The sequence below is a fragment of the Nothoprocta perdicaria genome, unplaced genomic scaffold (assembly GCF_003342845.1).
Source record: "Nothoprocta perdicaria isolate Ctin4 unplaced genomic scaffold, notPer1 scaffold_252, whole genome shotgun sequence".
Lineage (NCBI taxonomy): Eukaryota > Metazoa > Chordata > Aves > Tinamiformes > Tinamidae > Nothoprocta > Nothoprocta perdicaria.
In genome coordinates, this window is record NW_020455480.1 from 527,208 (window position 1) to 548,868 (window position 21,661).

Here is a 21,661-nt window from a genome sequence, read left to right on the forward strand (position 1 = left end):
AAAAAAAAAAAAAAAAGGAAAATGTAGTCTTCAAGGGAAATTTATGTTTCAAGTGGACTGATCTCATAAATATAACATAGTTTTTAAGGCTTGAAAGGATGCTTAGGCTTGTCATTTCTGTTGCGAGCTTCACAGCCAATTGTTGGAGTGCTGGGCAAGTCCCAATTCCCCAACCCCAACGGGAGCGACGTGCGGATGGGAGAAGCACAAAGGAAGCGAGAGACTTTTTTCAGCAATCGTTTTTGCTGGCGTAATCATTTCAAACATTAAAGAGAGATCTGCCTTTTGAAAACAGGAATTCAAATTTAATTTTTTAAGAGACGCATGAAACTTTTAGCGCTTTTCTTTTTTTAACTTTGGAAGAAACCGAGTCCTCCGAGCCTGCTGCAGACGGGTAGTGCTTTGGTATTCTGAGGCTGTTCCCCAGAAGAGCCTCTCATCTCATAGGTCAGCACTGAAGTTTGCATTAGTACACTGCAGAAGGAGATTTTAAAAACAAATAGCAACACTTTCTTCTCAGCATAGCAGTCTAGCAAACTAACCCTTCGCGCCTGCCCAGGGAAGTCTGCCTAACAGCTTGACAGCTCCCAGGGCTTCCCGGGCTTTTAAAGCAAGCTTAAATAGGCACCTCRGGCTGAAAGTTGAGCATACAGATTTTTGGCACAAACTTTTAGGCTAAATAGCCAGAAACCTCCGACAGTTTTAATTAGGCCGAAGCCGCATTTCATGCTAGAATTTAATGCAGCCTGAAAGGTTTTCCCTCTTTTTCCTTTCCCGCCGCCTGCTCCCACGAAGCCCCGTCTCTGGTTATAGCATCAGAAGGCAGCGCTAAGTGGGGCGATGCTGGAGCAGAGCTGCCGCCTGTCAAAGGAGGGGGAAGCGGTCCCTGTACCAAACAGCGTGTCTGCCTGGCTGCGTTTGGAAAATCAAAGCCCTCCGGCACGCGCCTGTTTTCTGGCCGTCACGTTGCACCTTGTCAAGGCTCAAAGCGGAGGAGTTTGCAGCCGCTGCCTGCGAAGTGGCTGTGAGGAGCAGGTGAGGCGCGGGTGCCGTCCGGGGCCACCTTCGCCTAAAGAGCCCTGCGAGCCGGGCCTAAGTGGGCAAAGCCAGAGCAGAGTCAGCACGTGGGACCCTGCCGAGCGTGGGTGCCTGACTGAAAGCACAGGGTGACGCGGAGGAAACATCTCGCGCCTCTCAGGGAGCTGGTGGGTGCTGTTTTCCGTGGCATCCGTAATTGGAGGCGGATGCTTCATTCAGCCTCCCGGTAGTCCAAGATCCCACAGCACTAGTGAAATGCCGCCGGAGTGTGCAGTGTTGCGCGTTAGGAGCGCCAGGACGAGCCTGTGACGGGTCACTGGTGTAACCCGTGTGTGGGAGGACGGCCTCCGCGCCGAGGCTCGCAACCGAAATGACAAGCAATGCCGGTCGCAGGAGGGGCCAGACCTTTCTGCCTTAAAAACCAGCCGCTCGGCTTGAAACTCCGCCGCGTTTGTCCGCTTGGGGCCTTTTCCCGTGAAGACTGGGCTTTCTTTCCAAGCTTGTGTTGCTCGAGTGTGTATGGAGTATACCAGGTGTTTATGTATGTTGGCCATTTGTTCTTACCAATTGGAGTGAGCATGTCTGTGAATGACTAGAAATGCATGGGCATGAACTAAAGCCAAATGGATTTTCTCCAAAAACAACTTGAAATGAATTGGAGGGAGGGCGGGGGGGCCACAGCAGATTGAAAGCAAAGAAAATGCAATGGAAGGCTAGCGTGGAACCAGCACGATACCTCAATCTGGGAAAGGCTTTTCCAGTAACTGAATTTTTTGGAGTGTATCCTAGAGGACTGGGGGAAAAGGAGTCCTGTATGTGTATGCATGAACAAACGGTAGCCAAGTCCCTGCCATTCCCRTTCCCGTACGGAATGGAATTAACAGCAGCAATGCATGAGTGACGTAAAGCACGAACATTGTTAACTCTTTTGTTTCCAAGTGAGAGCCTAACTGGATTTTCTGATGCACTTTCTCCTTTCTCTGCACTGTTCATTGCCAGCACTCCAGTAACAGCATGGTCATGGCCAGCAGGAAGGCTTGTGCTTCTGCTGCGCTGCCCTGCTCTGGGGTTGCTGCGCGTGAGCCCTTCTCYCCTTCCCYTTCCCCTTCCCTTTCCCTTCCCTTCCCGAGGGATCGGGCGCCGCTCCCTGCCCCGGCGCTCGGGACCGCGCCCAGCCCCACGGCGCCCTGCGCGGAGCGGCTGCTTTTTGCCCCGTCCCCTTTCTCTCTCRCCTCCTCCCCTGCCCCTGCCCTGCGACAAATCCAGGTGTAAGTGCGAGCAGCTCAAAAGCTATTACCGAGCCCTGGCCCTTCCAGCATTTTTTTTTTTTCTTCCCCCCCCTCTCCCCAGGACTATTCCGCTAATTTTTGCTGGTTTCTTTTGCTACAGCAAAAGTACTGAGACAATTCCATAATTTTTTTTTGTTTTTGTTTTTTTTCCCCCCAACTGGACCGCAGCCTGCTGTWAGGACAGCCCCTAAATGGCCTTTTAATGTTTTGAAAGATCCCCGGAGAATGCCCATYGCAATTAGTTGCCCTTGCTCCATAAGTCGTGTGTGTATATGTGTTTGGGCAGCTCCTCACGCATACACTAAAGCTGCCGATTCCTGCTCAGGACGTAGGTGCTCAAAAGACACGTTGGGGCCYCCGTGTCTGCAGGACGGGGAGCAGAAAGCTGCATTGCAGCCCCCAGGATGTTTCTGTTTAATGGTGGGCAGAACTTCTGCTAATCCTGATGAAGAGAGAGGGTGAGAAGTAGTCCTCTGAAGCTGGCAAAGCAGGAAGCCCTTCCTAAAGATTAATATTATCAAAATACAGCRGACAGGAAGGAAGAGAAAATGTGTTCTCCATAGCGTGATGTAGGGAAGTCCCTTTATAACCAGAAGGTGTTCCCAGCAAGGCCGTATGGATTTCTCCTTGTGAGCCTAAGGTTTTGCATGACGTACTTAACACTGCAGGGTTAAGCTCTGCCTTCCCTCCCTGCCCRTGCTCGCTCAGCCTCTGGGCTTGGCTTTACGCGGGCTCTGGCCGAAGCCGGGGCAGAGCCTGGCCGCCCTGCACGGCGGGCAAGGAAAGGTGCCCAGGGCTTTCCACGGGACTGGTACCGGGCAGTTCCCCCAACCCCTTCTCCTTTAAAACTCTCCCCCTTAGTAGTGCAACTGGCAGTGAAAATGCCTCTAAAGACATAGTGCGGAGCAGAGCTGTCCTTGGGGCAGCGGAGGAGACCGTCCCCAGGAGCGGTGCACGGGACGTGCCGGCCCGTGTAGCCTTGTGCCAGGCCCGGCACAGAGCCCTCCGCCATCAGCGTGCCCGGGCTGAGCCGAAAGCCAAGGTGCATTTTGCTGCAAGCTGAGCGCTGGCCGMGGCGGCGGTGCCGGCGCCGCTCCTCCCCGGGACGCGAGGCGGGAGCTGCTGCGCCCGGCTGCCTGCGCGCGCATGCACGAGCTGCAGCGCCTTCGCTGCAGCCAGCGCGCGGCGCAGCGCGGCGCAAGCTTCCCTTCCCCTTGCTTCAACGATGGCGCAGCTGCCCTCGAATAGACTCTCAGCGGAAGCGGAGGAAGGAAAGGGGCCTTGAATAGCTGATATGAAAGTTTAATGAGAAAAATCAAGAAGTAATTTACCACATATTTAAAATGCCTCACAACACGTTCGAATACTGCTCAGTGACATTTTTAAGTGTACCAGGTGCAGGTAGAAACTGAATTGTTGAGTTTTCTTTTGAAAAAAAGAAAAGGGTCTATTTTTTTGCTTCATAAAAAATGCAGCGGTGCCCTTTCTCGTTGCTGAGAAAGTGTAGCTCCTTTCAAGGGAAAGGGAAGGCGGCACAGAGGCCGTTTTAGGCAGAGAGCAGGCTGAAAGGCCGCTCTTCAGAGCCCGGCTTGGCAGGTCCAGGCCTTGTGCGAGTCGCCCTTGCCAAACCAGGTGGCTCCCCGGAATCCTGCGCTGCCGCAGAAGCCAGAGCTGTGGCCGCTAATCCAAAGGGCTCCCACTTTAGGGGAGGATCCGCAGCAGCCTCCAGGTGAGCTGCTGTATTTGGAGCACTGTCGCTGCAGACGAGCTGCGTCTCGCGGCCGCTCCGCGGGCCGCTTGCCGTGTCCTGGCCGTGACCAGTTTGCACGTTGACGTAGCCGGGCGTTCAGCGAGGGCGCAGGCGGCGCCCAGGCGGCCGGCTCTGCTSAGCGGAGCCCTCCCGTTCGCGGGCACGTGCGGCTGCTCCGGCCCTCGGCACGGGGCAGTGTAAGKGAAGCCGGAGGCGGCCAGCCTGTCSCCRCCCGCAGCGCTGCCCGGCCCCGTGCCACGGCCAGTGTCCTGCCAGCCTCACTTGCCCTCACTTGTCACAACTAACAGTTCTCTTGTCCGACTGCTTTATCAGCTTTGAGGATAGCTGCCTTTTACACAGAGAGATCAAATCGGGGAAAGAAATGAAAAAAGGCCCTGTTCGATCTATTCGCAGAAGATACAACCTGCATTCTGCACGTGCAGATGCCCGAGCTTTGAAAAGTGATCCACGAGTTTCCTTAGTGCAAAAGTTAGATGCTTCTTAATGCTGCCCCAAAAGATGAGTTTCTGTTGAAAACTGGAAGACTGTTTTGCACCAAGACCTATGCATAAGCTAAGCACATCCAGAGTAAGTTGAGAAATTGCCCTAGTTTGTGAGTKTAAAGACTGAGTTTAGACATTTTTGCATGCTGCTATGAATGAGTGATTATAATTCACCTACATGTTTCATGTGTTAACGGTGCAGACTGAGGAATGTTTCTGATAGTCTGTTAGCAATAACGCAAATCATTGGAGAACTGCATTGCAAGTTAAATCTGCTCAAGCCATCGGAAGATGGCAAGTGTTTGACTCACTGTTTTTCTCCCAAGAAATTCATCCTCAGTTCTTAAGTGTGTTGTTTTTGTCACTGGAGGAATACCAAGAAAAATGAGTTTGTTTTTACTTGTAAGGCTTTACTCAGTTGCCAAATTCCGCAGAGGAGCTGGACTATGGGGATCTCTCAGGTAAGGGCTAGTCATTAGGTAAAGCACTACGCTTAAATCTAGATACCGGTTCCACTGTGATTTCTGCGTCTTGGCCATTTCGCATTGTATAGTTGCTGTGATGYAGTCGCTACTGGAATGGGAAGGCTCTCCACGTGCTGCTGCTACGCTGTTGGGATTTTCCTCCTCTCCTTGGCATTGGCACTCTCTTACATAYAAAACATACTTGGAGAAGGAGTGGGAGGTATGCAAACGAGAGCCATTGATTCTTGGGGCTGTCTACGAGCTGCTGCGACCTTTAATGGGCTTGAGACGATTTTGGAGCGCTAATTTCGAACTGGCTGAGCTGCAAGGGTCGGTAAAACCGCCCGGTGCTGGACCCTGTGCAGCAGCTGTCCATGGAAACGCAGCGTGCCCTAACCCAAGCGTGCTTGCTAACTCGCTCTAACCCGGCTCCAGAATGGGCATATAAGGAAGGCCCCGGGGGCCCGGCATCCGAGGCAAAGGGCGCTGTGGCCGGAGGGGCCGGCGCGGGTGGGTGCCGCAGCCTCCCGCGGCGCCGCCTGCATCCCCGTGGCCGCAGGAGCGGGCCCCGTGCCCGCGCCGCGCTCGGCCGCCTGCCCGCGCCTGCCTGTGACGTGGCTCTGGCTGCGGCCGAGCTCTGCGCCCCGCTCTGGGGCACAGCCCGCCCTCCGGCCGCCCGGCAGCCCTCAGTAACCCCCGAGGGGGCTGGGGGCCGCCCTGGCCGCCGAGGGGCAGAGGCAGCTCCCTGCCGGGAGGGCCCCCTGCATCCCCGAGGGACTGCAGCCCCGCAGATGCCTTTGCCTCGGATGCCTCCGCCTGCCTCCCCGCCCTCCTCAGCAGCGCCTCGTCCTCGGAGCTACTATAGGTATGATTTGGCCAAGGGGTCAGAAATGATTGWTTGATTGATTGATTGATGTAGTATGTCTTCTAACACGTGAGCGATACTAATGATTGTTATTGCAGGCCCGGGCCAGACCTCGTAGGTAAGAAGCACTAGGTGTCTGTTAAGTATCACTGTGCGGGCGGAAAACGACTGTTTGGCTCTGAAAAGCTTTGGTGGGGTTTTTTGAATTTTCCTTTTTGAACCAAGTACACCTTTTGGTGAATGAACAGGAAAACGGGCAACAATTCCCCGGCGGAATTCCTCAAAATGGGTGTGTGCTGGCAGTGCTGCGTGTCGCTGCGGCGGCTCGCCGGGAGCTCCGTGGCGGGGGCCCCGCGCAGCCTGCCCGAGAGGGGCCAGCGCTGGCGGCCCGGCGCTCGCTGCACGCCCCTCTGGTCCCGGTGCTTAACTCTTCAGTTTGGGTTCGTTCTGCTCCTGCTAAGGGCGCGTGTCTGCAACATTTGCCGCAGGGTCACGCGAGGCTGTCTGCCGTGCGTGTGAAGCCCCCTCTGCGCACTGACACACACCCATTTTGGAGCAGTGGTTCTCCACGGTGCCTTTTTTCCGAGTGCTTCCCGGTTTTGCCCGTTGCTCTCAGCTCYGTGTGAATGCCCAGAGGGCAGCGGCACCGAGCGGGATGTGCCCGTGCGGCTGGCCAGCAGAGCAGCGGTGCCGCAGCGCGCCGTGCTGTGCGCGGGGCCGGGCCCTGCAGCGCGCAGCCCCTTGCCCCTGCGTGAGAAACCCCGGTACGGGAGAAAGCCCGGTACGGCCGCGGCTGCGCGGCTGCCCGCCCCGCGAGCCCTCCCGCTCGCAGCACAGGTGAGTGACGCAGCCACGGCGAGCGCGGGGACGCATTGCCACGGCGCTGCCGGCAATAGCCGCGACGGGGCCGCCGCGCGAAYGCCTTCGGAGCTGGGAATCGCTGCTGAAATGTGCTGTAATGACCTGTGTTCGTCCTGCCGCAGTGTTTGCTCAGTGTGCTGTTCATTTCAGGTGCTCGTATCCTGCTAAGTGGTTCAACGGAGCCTCTGCCAACTGGGCAATTAAGTAATGCATCTGTTGCCTTATATCCAGGTAGCTAGTTGCCAGCGGTGTGGTACGTTGTGCCGGGTGAGCTGTGTGTGTGCCTACCCCTCCCACGTTCTGTTTGCAACAGAAAGATCCTACTGCATACAAGGGGGTTGTCCTGCCCCTCTGCAGCACGGAGCGCTTCACTCTTCTCCTCCAGCCTTTTCGCAGGGCGCCGCGTGGGACGCTCCTCGGCCCAGGCGAGGGACGTGCCGCGTGTGCACGCGCTTCCCTCTGTGGGGTGCACTATGGTCTTTCTGTTCTGCTCCCGAGTGTTGATGCCCTTCGTGTAGAGCACGGGAAATGGAGGAAGACCTCTGTAGCCTTTCCATCGCGTTTGATTAACTAATCAAAACGTGCTTAGCACCTTTGTTCAAGGGGGAAGCTGATTAATCAATCCCTATTGACTGTAAGTGKGACTCCATTTTCTAGCAGAGAGACGTCTGCAGAAACCACCCGTCAACATCGAGCAGCTGTCATAGCCAGGAAATTTATTAAAAGCAAATGCATTATTTTTATGAAGCGATCTCGAAATGGGTCACCGAAGGGGAGCGTATTGATTGAGGAAGGATGAACTCCTTGAATTTCTCTRGCTTAAATTAGACCCAATTCAATTACAGCGTGACAAGCAGGTTAACGCTRTTCTTGAGCGGCCCGTCGATAAATTGGAGGCGGGGCAGCGCGCTTCCCGCGGAACTGCGGGGAGGAACGACGGTATCCGTCATCCCGTCATCCGCAGGGGAGCGACTCCTGTCCTCCCGGCTTGTAGAGACTTGGCACGTAATGACCACAGTGCCCGCTCGCAGCCCTCRGGACGTCTCCTCTGGGACCGCCGCGTTTCCTGGCCACCTTAGATGAGTGCCCAAAGCCGCTCGCGCAAGCTAAATTCAGGCACAAATCTGAAAAGGAGGCGTCACAGTGGCAACGTTGGCGTTGGCTTTCCTCCTGGGCTTCCAAACGACGAGCAGAGCGGGAAGGTTGCCTTGCCGCTGCTTTGGAAGCAGCCAACGGACTTTGTGGCAGGAGGGAATTACGGCCGGTAACGGAGCGGGAGCCATTTTCACATCCTAATTGTTCAAAACGGGAGCAGCAGGACAAAAAGTCGATGGCAAAGTTACAGATTCTTCCTAGAAACGAAGTTAGGTTTTCGTTTCCTGACGCCCCGTGATCCCTGTAGTGCATTAGCATCGGAGAGGCAGCGTGGTTAACGGGCGCACGCGTACGTACTGACGTTGCCCTACATCCGTAGCGTGCAATTACTTTTCCCCTAGAGACAGGAGGCCTCGCGGACAGAAATGCTGTGCAAGTGCAGCAATAAATCCAAATATGCCAAAATGAACGGCCAACGGACGTGTTCCCAAAAAGCTCCATCCGTTTGCTGCTTTCCCAGCACAAATGTGCACAGAGTGAGCGCCCGCGCTGCCTCGCATCCCCAAGCCGCTGAGAGAGGTCGGTGTGCGGACCGCGGGCTGGCGATGGGAAGGAGGCCCGGCGCCCCGAGCACCGGCACGTGCCGGGCTGCTCGCCCTGGAGCCGTGCTGCGCTGCTGCAGGTCAGGCGCTTTGTCCCCCATAGGTCTGCAGCTTGTAGCTCGCGYGCTGTTGAGATTTAAAATAGTGGTAAGCAACGGAACCCGTAGCCCGTCTGGTCTTGGAATCTGGCCRTGCTGCCACTCGCAGAAAGGGAGAGCTAGACCGAGTTATAAATGTTTGTACTATRTGACTGTAAAGCGTCAGTTATGTGGGATGTATGTGTACATATGTACGCATATATAGAGCGCCATCAAAGTGGCCTCAAACAGGCTTCTTTCCTCCCAATAGCGCGATAAAAAGCCTTCCGCATCGCAAACCCTGCGTTAAGTGTTTGACCCAGCACTTTGTGCGAGCAGTGCTATAACAATCTGCGGGCCTCTTTTCAGACCCCAGAGACAGTCCACAGTAACCCAACTATTTATAAACAGCTGCAGAAATTTTGAGAGACRTGAGCTCACGTAGATGTTACTTTTTCTTGCAAAGAAATGCAAGAGGAATAAAAAGCAGGGGGAGAAGCAAAGGGAGAACCTGCAGGCTTCGAGGGTGGCGAGGCAGGCGTGCTCTCCCCATGGAACGGTAGCCGGCGTGCCCGCGTGCCGTGCGTGCCTCCCCGCGACCTGCGCGGCCCTTTGGTGTGCTGGACTGCCGCTCCTGTGTGCTCCCCACTGCTCCCAGCGGGACGCGGAGGTGGCAGCCAGAGGTGGCAGCCGCAGGTGGCAGCGCTCCGGCTGCGTTTCCCCGGGCCGGGAGAGCGGGCGGGTGAAGCCCTGCCCCACGCCTCCCCTCCTCTGCTTGGGGCCGTAGATGGACAGAGGGGACCCGGCCTCGAAGGGAGGCCAGCAGGGGCTGGGCCCCAAGGAACTTGCTTGCTGTGTGCGTTGTGTCCTGGGAGTCGCACCTTCTGCCTGAAAGGAAATCTGCAGGGATTCTGCTTGAATACTGCAGGAGCTTTCGGCTGATTAAGGTAGACTTTGGGTTAAAGTAGCGAGCCAAACCTCACGGAAAGCTGCCAAAGTCTCRTAGTGGCCCCGATTGTGACGGGGCTCCTAGCGCCCTGCTTTGCGTTGCTCGGCCTCTCGTGCAGAGAAGTGCTCGGCAGCATCGCTGCGGCTCCAGCCTCCCCCCAGCTCAGGGCCCAGCCGCGGTGTTTGTCGAAGGGCAGGAGCACRGCAGCTCCAAAGCAAGCGGCTGCTTTCCCCGCACGTGTTTTCGGCGCTGGGAGGCGGGCCGTGCCCATCGCTGCCGTTGTCCTTCCAGGTGCGTTGCTGTCTCCCAAGGGAGCGTGCCGGGCGGGCTGGCGGCGCGGGCGGCTGCGCGGAGCAGCGCAGGGCTGCCCGCAGCTCCTGCCTTCGTGTGCCTCCCCGCCGCCTGCTCCCGCCCGCGAAACAGCCACAGAAACAAGCCCCAGAAGGCACAGAAAAGCCCCCAATGTTCGATTTAAAGGCCAGCATGCTCCAGTATATATTAACATCTTAATGGGAAAGCTCTGCAWGTATACATTTACTACTCTCTGACAAGAGGGAATTAAATGTCAGAAGGATTTGTAGCATCTATAATTGAATTGGTGCTGAGAAAAGCAAATCTTAAAGAAGAATAACATATTAGGATTAGCAAATAATGTGGCATTTTGTCAGCTCCTGCCATCTAGTCTGTTCCCTCTTCAGTAATAAAGTTGTGATTTCTTTTTTTTTAATCATAGATAGGAAGYGGGAATAGCTGTTGTGAACAGGAGACAGCATTTTAAAGCAGATGCCTCTTTTTTAAGGTCAACTTTCTTTCTTGCCACGACTTTGGGGAATTGCTCCCGGCTCGGGAGACCTAACGCTTCCCCAAGAAAGGGTGCCCGGCATGCGCTGTAAGCCGTTATCTAGYAAGTTTGGTGTCCGTGTGTGAGGTGCGAGTGTCGGGCTCGCTCACAGCAGCGGGCGACACGGCACGGGGCAGGCGCGGTGACACGTGGCCGGTGCCGGGCAGCGCTGTGCCGAGGGCGGGCGCCGGGGCTGCGGCCGCAGAGCTCCCCGGCGGGTGACGGAATGTGCTGGGCTCAGCCGGGAGGCGGGGAGCAGGTGCGGGAGCGTGGTGTGCTCTTAGATAATGCTGTTATAATGGACCGGTACGTATGGCTCTTCTCGGGCAGCAGCGCTGAGGGCGTCTGCAGTTAGACGTGGAGGATCCGTCCTCCCCGGTGGCAGTCGGAGCTAAAAATGAGCCTATTATCTTCTAAGGCAGCAGCATGTTGCGGAGTGCCTCTCAGCGTTGCGATTACGTGGCCTGCACCACCACACAGCCTCAGCGTATGACCTTTAATTTTTACTTAATATRTAAACTCCAAGGTGAATTATTTTGCCATGCACATAATGAAATCACCTTGCAGCTTGCACTTTGCAAAAGCCTGTTCTAATAGAAGTAATGGTGGTGCATGTCCTGCTGGAAGAAATCATATTTAATAAACTCTCCCGGCCCGAACTGTTTCTCCTGCTTTGTGCAGAAGTCCCTTCTCAGGGAACCGGGGGCTCCGTACTGTTGACTTAATTGCGAATTGGCCAGAAACCACRAAGGAGCTGTCAAGCTTGCAGCTCTGAGCGCAGCATTTCACATAATACCTGCGTCGCTGCAGGCCTGATTGGCTCTAATTGTCCCTCCGTACAAGTGCCCTGAGGCTGCTGTCCCTGAGATGAGGGGCACCACGGGAGAAGTGCAGGTTTTGTGTTGCCAGAACAAATTTACGGCAATTAATGGGAAAAGAAAAAAAAAAAAAAAGAAATAAACAAGAAGGCGAGTTGAGGTGAAAAGCTTGCTCAGAGCACGTTGCAGAGGCCGAACAAGGCGCACCTGTTCTCGCCGGCTGCTCCACGTGCCAGCAGCAATCAGAGGGGGCATCTGTGCCAAGCAGCCGGTGCAGGGCACGAGGGGCCCGGCCGGGTGCCCTCGGGGACGGGCCCGGAGCCGGGATGAGCAGACGGCCCTCGGCGCGTGAGCGGCCGGGGCTCGCGGGGACCCCGGGGGCTGCCCGCTCGCGGGATCCTGCTCGCAAAGCAGCGCGTGCCGGCGAGGACCGGCCGCGCCGCCGCCTCCCGCTGCCGCCGGCCCGGGCCTGCCCTGGGCTGGGAGGCTGCGGCGGGATGCTGCGGCGGGATGCTGCGGCGGGATGCTGTGGCGGGCCGCCGCGCCAAAGCGGCGCCTGCCTGCACTGCCTGCAGGCAACCCCTTAGGGCTCGCGCCGGGCTGTAGCTTATCAGAAAAGTTGCTGAAGGCGGTTCTTTTATCTGGAGCTAGCAGGCTGCTCCGTGTTTTGTGGCTTAATGTGCGCCTAGGYTTGGCCTAATTGAAGCGGGCCGTGCCACGCCTTGCCAAAGCTCCTGCTTTGAAACGGTTACTGGAAGGAATAGAGGAAGGGCTTTCCGTTTGGGGTTTTTTGGTTTSTTTTTTGGAAGTAAAGTGTTTTAATTGAAGGCCACTTTATAGGGCTCTGGGTCGCCGCTTATTTACTTCCGTCCCTCGGTCCTGACTCTTGGAAGAGAATTGGAGATATCGATGGCAAGTATAAATCGCGGGCTCCCGCTGGAAAGCATTGTATCAGGTTGCAGCTCAAAAGAGCACCATTACCTTTAGCTGTCACGCATCTGTACGCTTGATCGATAAACTTCAAATATTATTAGAGGTGGAGGCTTCAGAGCTTTGCTCTGTTCTTTGGAGAGAGACGGGGATAAATCTTTCTTAAAAATGGACTTGAATTTGCACTCTCAGTCTTCCCGGTGAAATGCATTTCTCTGAGGTGCCTGGGCAGCTGCATGCGGGGCAGATTTATAGGCCATGTGCTTCTTGTAGTGAAAGATTTAAATGGTAAATCCTTCGCATATGACTTCACAAATCATGTAAAGTTAAAAGATTTTTACCGTTTCTGTTGCTGCTGTGCTTAAATTGGAAGGTATGGCTACTAAATCATTTTAATGGAGGTGTCGCGCTTGAGTCACCAAAAAAAGGGAARAAGAATTAAAAAAAGGCGAGCGCGCGCGCCAGACAACGGTTTAGCTTCTATTCCCAAATGTTAATGTATTAATCAAGGGGAGAATAATTGTTTCTTGCCACGTTATAAATCTCCGTTGCCACTAGAATTGCAGCGAGGCTTGATGTAGTTGCTTTCTTAAATTAAAATTGTTTACACTGCTATCCATTCATTTTACATGGGCATAGCTCATTCCGGGTTCGTTTTGGAGTTGTTCCTCAGCCAAATAAGTCATTCCTCTCCTGGGTGAGGGCATCCTGAGGGAGAGATGCTTATAAAAGAAAATTAATCGCATGGCGAGGTGTTAAATAAATAAAGGAAAGCAGTTGGAGGCAATGTGCAATTATTGCTCGCTCCCTGCCTTTGAAGAGCCGTTTATGGCCCRCATTACGAGTGTTCTCTCTTCACGCCTCCTGAGCTGCTCGGCGCCGAAAGGGCTGCGCTTACGGCCTGCCCCGGGGCGCAGGGTTCCCTCGGCGGGCGGGGGGGACGAGGCCGGGCACGCGCCGAGCAGCGCGGCCAGGGGGGCTCGCGCTGCGGGCAGCGGCAGCGCCGGTGTGCTGCCTGCTCCCTGCCGTTTGGGCGGCTCGTGCTTTGTGCGGACGAGCGCTCTTGCTCCTCCTGCCCGCCCGCTTGCGGAGCGCTGTGCAGGGGAGTCGTGCCCACGCCGGGTCCCGCTGCCCGCCCCTCTCCTGGCCGCTCCTTCCCCGCTCTCCTGGCTTGCTGCGCGCGCGTAGCCTAGTGCTGCCGCTGCCGCCCGCAGCGCCCGGCTCCCCGGGGCGGCCCCGGGCCGAAGGGCGGGCTCCTCTGCCTCGGGAGCCCGGCCTTCGCGCCGCGGGCGCGGGACGGGGCCGGCGAGCCTGCGCGCAGCTGCGCCCGCGCGGGCCCGCCTCAGCCCTGCCCGACTCTCACTCCTCTTCTGGTCTCAACAGATTCTCGTGCAGGTGAGGAAGGGGCAATAAGGACGGTGGACCATGCAGTGGTTGGTGGCGTGGTGGCCGTGGTGGTGTTTGCAATGCTTTGCCTGCTCATCATTTTAGGGCGATATTTTGCCAGACATAAAGGTAAGACGAAGCGCGCGGCGCCCTTGGCATGCTTCTCCCTGCTTGCGATGATGCCCTGCGCCGTAGGCGGGACCCCCGGCCTGCTCTGCTCTGCGGAGCCGGGTTCCCAAAGGCCCCTAAATGAGGAAGGAAAGCACAAAGCAGGAGCTCTGCTGTCGGAGCCCTGCGGMGAGCGGCGCGGGGCTTGGAGAGGGCCGAGGGCGCGCGGGGCCGTGCGGTGCCAGGCTGGGCAGTGCCGAGCGGGCGCTGCCGCCCTGCCCGCCGCTTGTCCCCGCCGCGGCAGTCACGCGGCTTCCCTCCGCTTGCAGGCACGTACTTCACGCACGAAGCCAAAGGAGCCGATGACGCCGCGGACGCCGACACGGCCATCATCAACGCCGAGGGAGGCCAGAACAACTCGGAGGAGAAGAAGGAGTATTTCATCTAGAGCGCCGCGCGCGCCCGCCCGCCCGCCCGCGAGGTGTCCAACCGCGGACAGCTACTGCCCAGCGAAGCCACTAAGAGACAGTGAGAGGGGAGGTTGCAACCAGCTCGTGTCTTTTCTAAAGAGAAAGCAAGAAGGTGGAGAGCTGTGAGACCGGGAGGCTCCGGGATTTGCTGTGTAAAAATATTCTTCGTAAAGTACACTCTGCTGTTCGACACCTCACTTTGTTTGGGTTTCCTTTTTTTGGCCGAGTCCAGCTTGGATTTAGTTTAGTGCAGTCCTTCGCAGAGAATTCTGTGCCTTGTTTTACTTTGGTTCGTTGGGGTTCTCCTGCGGGGGCAGGACGGGGAAGCGGAGGGGCCTGTGCGCGATTGTTTCCTTTCTCCAGGCGTTTCTCCTCTTTCCCCTCTGGGTTTCCCCGCGGGCGGCCCGTGTCTGGAATTGCCTGCTGCGCCCCCCTGGACTAGGTTGGTTCCTTTAGAGGTTCCTTTCTCCTTTCGTTCCATCTTCACTGTTTTGTGCTCCCCAGTGGCTCTCATCAGAGGAGAACCAGCGCATGTGCGCGTTGATAGCAGGCGGTGCGGTGCAGCCCCCCTGCACTCCCTCGCGTGTTGCGGGGGCTCGGCGGCAGCAGCGCCGAGTGCTCCAGCGGCTGCGGGCTCGGTGCGGGGCTGCGGGGACCGCCCCGTGTCCCACGCGTGCCCCGCATCGCCCTCGGCCTCTTGCGCCCAAGCCTCGCTGCGCGCCCGTCCGCCGCGCTGTCCACTTGGCCTTACTGCCCCCCTAGGGCAAGGGGTGCCCTCCGGGGTGCGAGAGGCGCACCCAAGTGCGTTCCGCTTTGGTTTTTTCCCTTTGTCCGCGGCGCTGGGAAGGCAGTGGCACCCAGCAGGCGGGTGCCATGGGGTACACACGTTCCTGCCTGGAGTGCCCTGGGAAGCGGGGCCGCCTCTGCCGCAGGTGCCCACGGTGCCGYGAGCGGGGAACACGGCGGCAGCGGCCGGGCACCCACAAAGCCATAGCGACAGCGGCACCGCAGGGCGCAGAGCGGCCGTGGCGCGGCAAGGAGCTGCAGCGCGTTCCTGCCAGCACCCTTGGCTCCCCAAAGCGGCTCSGTGGCCGCGCCGCTGCGCAGAGCGCTGCGCTCAGCCGCGGCCRGCCTGGCAACCCCGGCGCGAACGCGCTCCTCTTTCAGGGCTCCGCGGGAGCGCCGTCTGGTGCTGCGCTCGTTGCTGAGTCACCGCTCGGGGCAGARGCAGTGCAGAGCAGAGCAGGAGTCCTGGGCAGGGGCCGCCGGCACAGGGAGAGCCAGCGCGCGGTGCAGCAGCCCTCTGTCCTTCCCCTTCCTCGCACAGGAGCCCGGCGCGGCGGGGTTCAGAGCAGCCCCTTCAGAGCAGGGCGGCCCGGGGGCGAGCCGCGGCAGCCCGTCGCACCGTGGTGAGAAGCATCCGCATGTCCGCGCTCGGGGGGCTTTTTTACTCATTGACCACAGAATCGGCACCCTGTTTTGGAACAGCCCATCTTTCTGTTTTGGAAGTGTACAGTAGTGCAGTGTTACCGATGTAACTTTGACTTAAAATGTTGACATGTCTCAGGTTCATGTGTTTTGATTGGTGTTTTCCGTCTCAGGTAGATTGCAAAATTTCGGCCCCACACATTGGAAAAAAGCATAAAAACGGAATAAAAAAAAAAGGCAGGAAATTATGAATTTTAGTTGTATATTGGTTTATGTATTTTTTCTTCAGTATACAGTGCACTGTTTGAAATGTATTGTTGAGTATTACTTTGTACAGCTTTAGATCATTAGGATTTTCAAGTGTGTGAAGAAAGAACAAACTTGTTTCAAGGGATAYTGCAAATGAAGGATGCGCAACCGATGCCGAACAACCTTGTTCTTTGTTCACCCGGCCTTTTTCTTTTTTCCCCTTAGGTCAGTTCTGTTTTAAGGTGTCCATGGACGATGTTACAATGTAAGAAAATACATATCCATATGTTCCCATTCACATTTTGTATTGGTTCATGTATACCATTTTTACAAAGAAAAAAAAAAAAGAAGTACTATAAAGTATCTGTCTTCTTAATAAAAAACATTAATGTTACGGAAGTCCGTGTAGCTGTGCCTGGCTGTGAGCGGCTCCGCGCGGCGCTGCGGAGCCGCCGGGGCAGGGGTGGACGGGGGCAGGACGGGTGCCCGGGGCGTCCTGCCCGCTGCGAGCAGCGACGCGGTGGCATCATCCTTCACGCTTCCACGCTGTGCACAGCAGCTTGCCTTTTAGGTGACGCTTGGAGCTATTCACCAGGAGAGGCCGAGGCCCACAGCCCTTTTCCCTCTGCGTCTAGGTAGGCACGGGAGAACGAGGTATTCCCGTTTATTTACGGTAAGTGTTCTGCTAGAGGAATAACTGCCTCCCGAGCAGAGAGCAGAAGCCTCCCCCGTGCGGAGCCGGGGCGCCCCGGTGCCGAGGCGGCAGCGTGCGCAGGAGGAGAGGCCGGGGATGCGACGGCGGCGGGGACGTGACAGCACCGCTCTTACGCCTGGGACGGTGCTGAACCAGGMGCGTCCGGAAAAACCGGGATTCGGAACTAGGAGCAGGCGGCCCTGGAGCCCTCAGCCGTGAAGAGCGTCGCCGGGCCGGCAACAGCCGCGCGGAGGGAAGGGCGCTGCAGCGGCGAGAGGAGCAGAGCTCGGCCGCGGCCACGGTGCCGCGTGGACAGGTAAAGCTCAACCGCGGCGCGGGGCACGAGGGCGGCGGGCGCAGAAACAAAGCGGGCGCCAGCCCCTGGAAACGGGCTCTGCCGCTTGCTCCGCTGCCTGCAAGGAGGCTGCGATCTGCGCCGCCTTGCAACGCGGGGCCGCAGAAGTGGGGGAAATGCGCGCTCTGCTAATAAATCTCTCTCAAACCCGGTCCTCTGCCCCGCATTAGCCTCCGGTGCTGGCCGAGTTCTAACCCTACCTATATTTTCTTGACAGTTCACCTGGAAACGCTCTTTTTGAAGAGCGTCGCCCTTTTAATGGCTCTCGCGATTGCGTTTTCTCTTGCTGGCTGAGTGGTCGTGGTACCTTGAGCAGTTTGATATATGCTTTGGAATCCCCTAAGGTGAGATTTTATCATCTGCGTTAAGGAGTTCTTGCTCTCCGGGGCTGTGAATAACGTCACTGCCTTGTCACACGCCTCTCACCTCGTGCTTCGCGCTGAGCCTCTCCCCACGTCCAACCCGTAGCCTGCTGCCTGTTACAGTGCCGGGAATTGCAGGCAGACCTTGCTTTCCGTCTGCGCCGTGCAGCCCCGCGGAGCAGGGCACGTGCGGCCTCGCCGGCGCGCTGCGGCGGCCCGCGGCTCTGCAACCCTTGCAGCCACGCCGGGCGAATGGGGCCCGTCTCGCGGTGCTCATCTGCCAAGGCACCGGCGTCCRCGCCCAGGAAACCTCAGGTAGCCGCGGGAGACATTGGAGCGTGTCGCGCCGTGCTAGGGCTCGCGGCCTCCCCGTTAGCATGCGCGGCTTCGCCCGCGCTCGTATCCCCGACATGATAGCCCTAAATCTTCCCTAAGTGATMGCTTCTCAGGTTAATTAATCTGCAGGCTTAAACTTGCTGTGAGCAGCAGGAAGTCCAGCCTGAAGTCAGCAACGTTACGATTGCATCTTCTAATACTGTTTATCCTGCATTAGTGTTTACTTAAGGAGAAAATTGATCTGTAATTGATATTTCAATCTTCCAGAGCTGATGGTGGGGGAGCCCGCTGCAGAAGGCTTTGATAGCAGACGAGTATTTAAATCCTGCAAAGGTAGGCGAGCGAACGCTGAAACGCGCAGCGCTCGCCACCCTGTGCCGAAGCCACGTTCGCTCTGAGCGTTGTGGCGCTTGAGGCTCGCTCCTGCCTTTCCTGTGCTCACCGTCTCAGACTGGTAAGACGTAACGCCTGCTTGTTTGCCTTGGAACACCGGGGCTCAGTCAAAGGCCGGASCTGAGAGGACTTCTCAGCACGGACTGGCCTCGGTGCAGCAGGCGAGGCACTCGGCGCTCCTTTCTCCYGGCATGTTGCCCTTCTCCTGACTTGAGGAGCTGTGGCTAAGAGGCAGCTGTGGCACTGACACTAGAAACAGCGCTCCCTCCAGCTCAGACAGAGAGACGCATCCCGGCCCCGCGGCAGCCGGGCGCAGGAGCAGAGCGGGTGAAGGACCAATTCAGGGACCAGGATTCCATGGGGAAAAGCATCTATGGAGGGCGATAACAAGGGTGCACGGGAAATGTGTGGCAAATGACAAGTGAGAGCAGCGTTGCTCCCAGAAAGCAGGGCTTGAAAGCGCCGCAGCAGCCGCCTGGGAGGCCATGCTGCTTTCCARGCCACCGGAGCTGCGTTTCTGCTGCTGCCCTTCGTGTTTGGGCTGTACAGCTGCTGCGTGGCAGCCATTCCTSATATATTTTATTCTGCGCCCATCGGCTCAGAAATTCCTAACGCGTAAGCCACTGCCAAGTCAGACCGAGCTGAGTTCTAGTCCCATTCTGTCCAGAGAGTTCTCCGTGGGGCAGATAACTCCATTGAAATACTATAAAGATTGTAGGAAACAACAGAGCGCAGGGCGACACTGTTCTCTGACGAATTTGCCAGATAACTGCTTAGCCGCATTCCACAACAGCATCGTGCGTGGTCTGCCTGGGAAGAGCATCGGGCAGCGAGGCAGGGCGGGCAGCGGTGCCGGAGCCCGTCGGGGGCAGCGGGGCGAGCGGCGCGGCGGCTGCCCAGTCGCTCCCGGTGCCGCGGAGCGGGGCCGGCACCGCACGGTGCGGCGCCCACGCGGCTGCTTGTCGCTGCCCGCGCACGCACGGACCCCGCACGTGCTGCTTTGAGCCGCGTTGTGGGGCACGTGATGCAAGCACCGTGGGGAGAAAAGGCCGCTGTCTGCTCTTTGTCACCGCAAAAACCACGGAGGCTCCTCCGTGCTTGGGCAGCTACAGGTGGCCTGCAGCTCTTCTCCGGGTGATGCTCAGTGCAGTAGGCAGCGTCGTTTACCCTGCGCTTGCCGTGTTGTGGAACGTGGCTGTGTGCGTGCGGAATGTGCCGCGTGTGGCTGCAGGCTGGAAGGAGCCCCTTTCCCTTGTCTTTCTCGCGGTTCCCGCGCTGCCGCGCTGTGGGGCTCTCAGCTGCGGGCAGGCACGCTCCGGCCGAGCGCTCCATGTGGCCCTTGGTGCTGCAGCCTGCCCTGATCGCAGCCCCGCTGCTGCTGCTGCTGCTGCTGCTGCTGCCCGCGGCGACGCGGCACCGCGGAGCCGAGCCCTTCGGCTGCGGCCGCTTCTCCTTGGCTCGCAGGGCGAGCGTGATGAAAGCGACTGGACGTCGAGGGCCCATTAAGAAGCCAGCAGTGAGCGCGGGCAGCGAGAGCCCTGCCAGCCGCGGTTTTTGCGAGAACAAATAAGCCGCGCGTTGGAGAGTTCATGATTTATTTATGGACATGTGTGGCTCATTCATAGCATTGCCCAAATCAGAGCTTTTCTCATTATTTCTACGTTTGCCAGCTCTTCTGCGCGGCGGASGAAATGCACTCGCTTTGCTCTGGGGCTGTTTACCTTCTGTGAATGYTGAGCAGGGCCCTTGCCAAGACTTTGGATTCAGCTCCTCCAATGGGCCAGCTATTTCCCCAGTCATGTGTATTAAACTACTGCTCCCTTTAATCTTGGCAATTTCATGCTGCACCATCCATCTGTTTGGAAAAAGAAACCCAAACAGAAAATGCAGCTTGAAATGCTCACAGATTTCCGTAGCTGCAGCTTCAAAGCTTCTCCTTTGTACCTCCTTGTGTCCCCGGGAATAGGAAGGTCGGCCCGGGACAAGCGGAGCTTCGCCCCGGCTCTCGGAGGGCGGAGATGTTCTGCCACCGTCGGGGACGTCGCTTTTAGGTGGTATTGCTGSTGACTGCATTATTCATGTGCCTGGSTATTTGGCGTCCTGCAGAGGAGCAGGCGCGCTGGGAGGGCTCCGTGATCCGATTGCTGGCGCTCCAGGGACTCCCGGTGCCACGGCGTGGTCCCGCTCCGGCGTGGCCAGCGTGGCTCGGGGAGCTGCGGGCGGTTGCTCCGGAGCCTTCCCAGCCCAAACGCAGCCGCTCTCCATCCCCGGAGCCACCRCGGACGAGTCCACACGAGGGGAGGCTGCGGCGTGTTTGCAGCTCCAGCCCGTTAGTCCTGGCCCCTGTGATTATCCCAGCTCACCGGGAATTGTTCCGGAGAGCAGGAGGAGGAAGATGGCACTGTGGGTGCRAGGACCTGCCCCAGTTTGCGGGGCTCATTTTGCTGGCATTTTTTTAGTTACTCGGTGCCCCTTTCCTTTCTTCCCACCTGCTCCACCTGGGAAGGGCTCTTTCCTTCTTTTGTCTCCCTTTAGACAATGCAGAGGCTTACAAAGAACCTGCAAATGTAGCTTTCAGAGCCGGCTTCCCGATGAAATGTTTCGCATTASCTTTGCAAATGTTCAAGATAAGTCAAGATGTAAAAAAAGTTGGTAAAGCTGAAGAGAAAAACATTTAGAAGCGAGACGTAGTGAATCTAATATCCCTAGGAACCGGCTTCTTTCTCTTTGGATGTAACCTTTTATCTGTTGAGCCTGTTTAATTGGAAGGATCTGAGGATGCTTTACATCATTACTTCAACTAAAGATGCAGTGTTTGCCCCAAATTTTACATTTTTGAAAGTCGCCTAAGTAATTCGGTACTAATTGCRCAATTATTTTGTGAGGGGAGTAAGACGTTTCCTGACACCTTTACCAGGCGTAGCGAGGAATTTTACTATAAGCGAGCAAACAGTTGTGACTTCTGCCGTTGCCGCCACCGTGGTGTTACGAGGAGGCAAGCCCTCGAAGCATCGCGCTATGTAATTTGCGATAAATGACAAATTACACGAAGGAAAATGGAGCTGAACTTTAAGGTCTGCGATTGAAATATACTTCTGCTTAGAAAGGAGGAGAGGTGCGAGAGGAGGCCGCGCGCGCTCAAAGGCATTGATTTGAGCTGGCCAGTCAGTTATCATGAGAAGGCCTTGACAACAGACTAATAGGTTTTTCTGAAGCTCCAATCAAATTTTCTAGGCTGTGGCTTGAGGTGTTCCACATGGGATAATATCTGCTCCATCCCGTATTGATTGGACTGTGACACAGCCGCTTCTCTATCTCTCTCTTCTTTAGTGCTCCCCCTCTGCCTTAGTTCCTTCTTCTTTGTCAAAGGTTGACCCGAGTCGTGGGAGCCGATGCTCTGAACTGTATTCCCCGTTCCTCTGTTAGTGGCGGGTTCTGCTCTCGCTTTTGCTGGGCTCATTTGGTTAGCTCATGTTCGCGCCATACCTAGCGGCTTCCCCTCTTCCTGGGTTTCTATTCCCATGCATGCGCCGCGGGAGAACAAAAGTGGCTATGAAAAGAGCCTCGCTTTGCAGTAAGCATCAAAACAAGAAAGGAGAAAAGGCAGTTCCCGGAGCGCAGGGGGACTTGCAGAGCTGAGGGGTTTGCGAGTCCCGTGGCAAAGCTGCAGGGCAGATGCGTGTGCAGGAGCCGCGGGTAACCTGCGAGYGCGCTGGCGAGGGGCCGGTGAGCAGGACTCGCCGCGAGCCCTCCAGCCCCGCGGCGGCCCGGTGAGGCGTTCCCTGCACGAGGGATGCG

General features: G+C 57.0%; 1 protein-coding gene across 1 annotated transcript in view; it reads left to right on the top strand.

Moving 5' to 3' along the window:
- CADM1 (cell adhesion molecule 1) overlaps positions 1–14,670 on the top strand; it is a 42,951-nt gene extending 28,281 nt beyond the window's left edge. Inside the window, exons 10-12 of the mRNA XM_026040298.1 lie at positions 4,988–5,041; positions 13,466–13,597; positions 13,906–14,670. Coding sequence (XP_025896083.1) covers positions 4,988–5,041; positions 13,466–13,597; positions 13,906–14,024 — 305 coding nt within the window. The 3' untranslated portion in view covers positions 14,025–14,670. The remainder of the gene's footprint in view (positions 1–4,987; positions 5,042–13,465; positions 13,598–13,905) is intronic.
- The last annotated feature ends 6,991 nt before the right edge of the window (positions 14,671–21,661 follow it).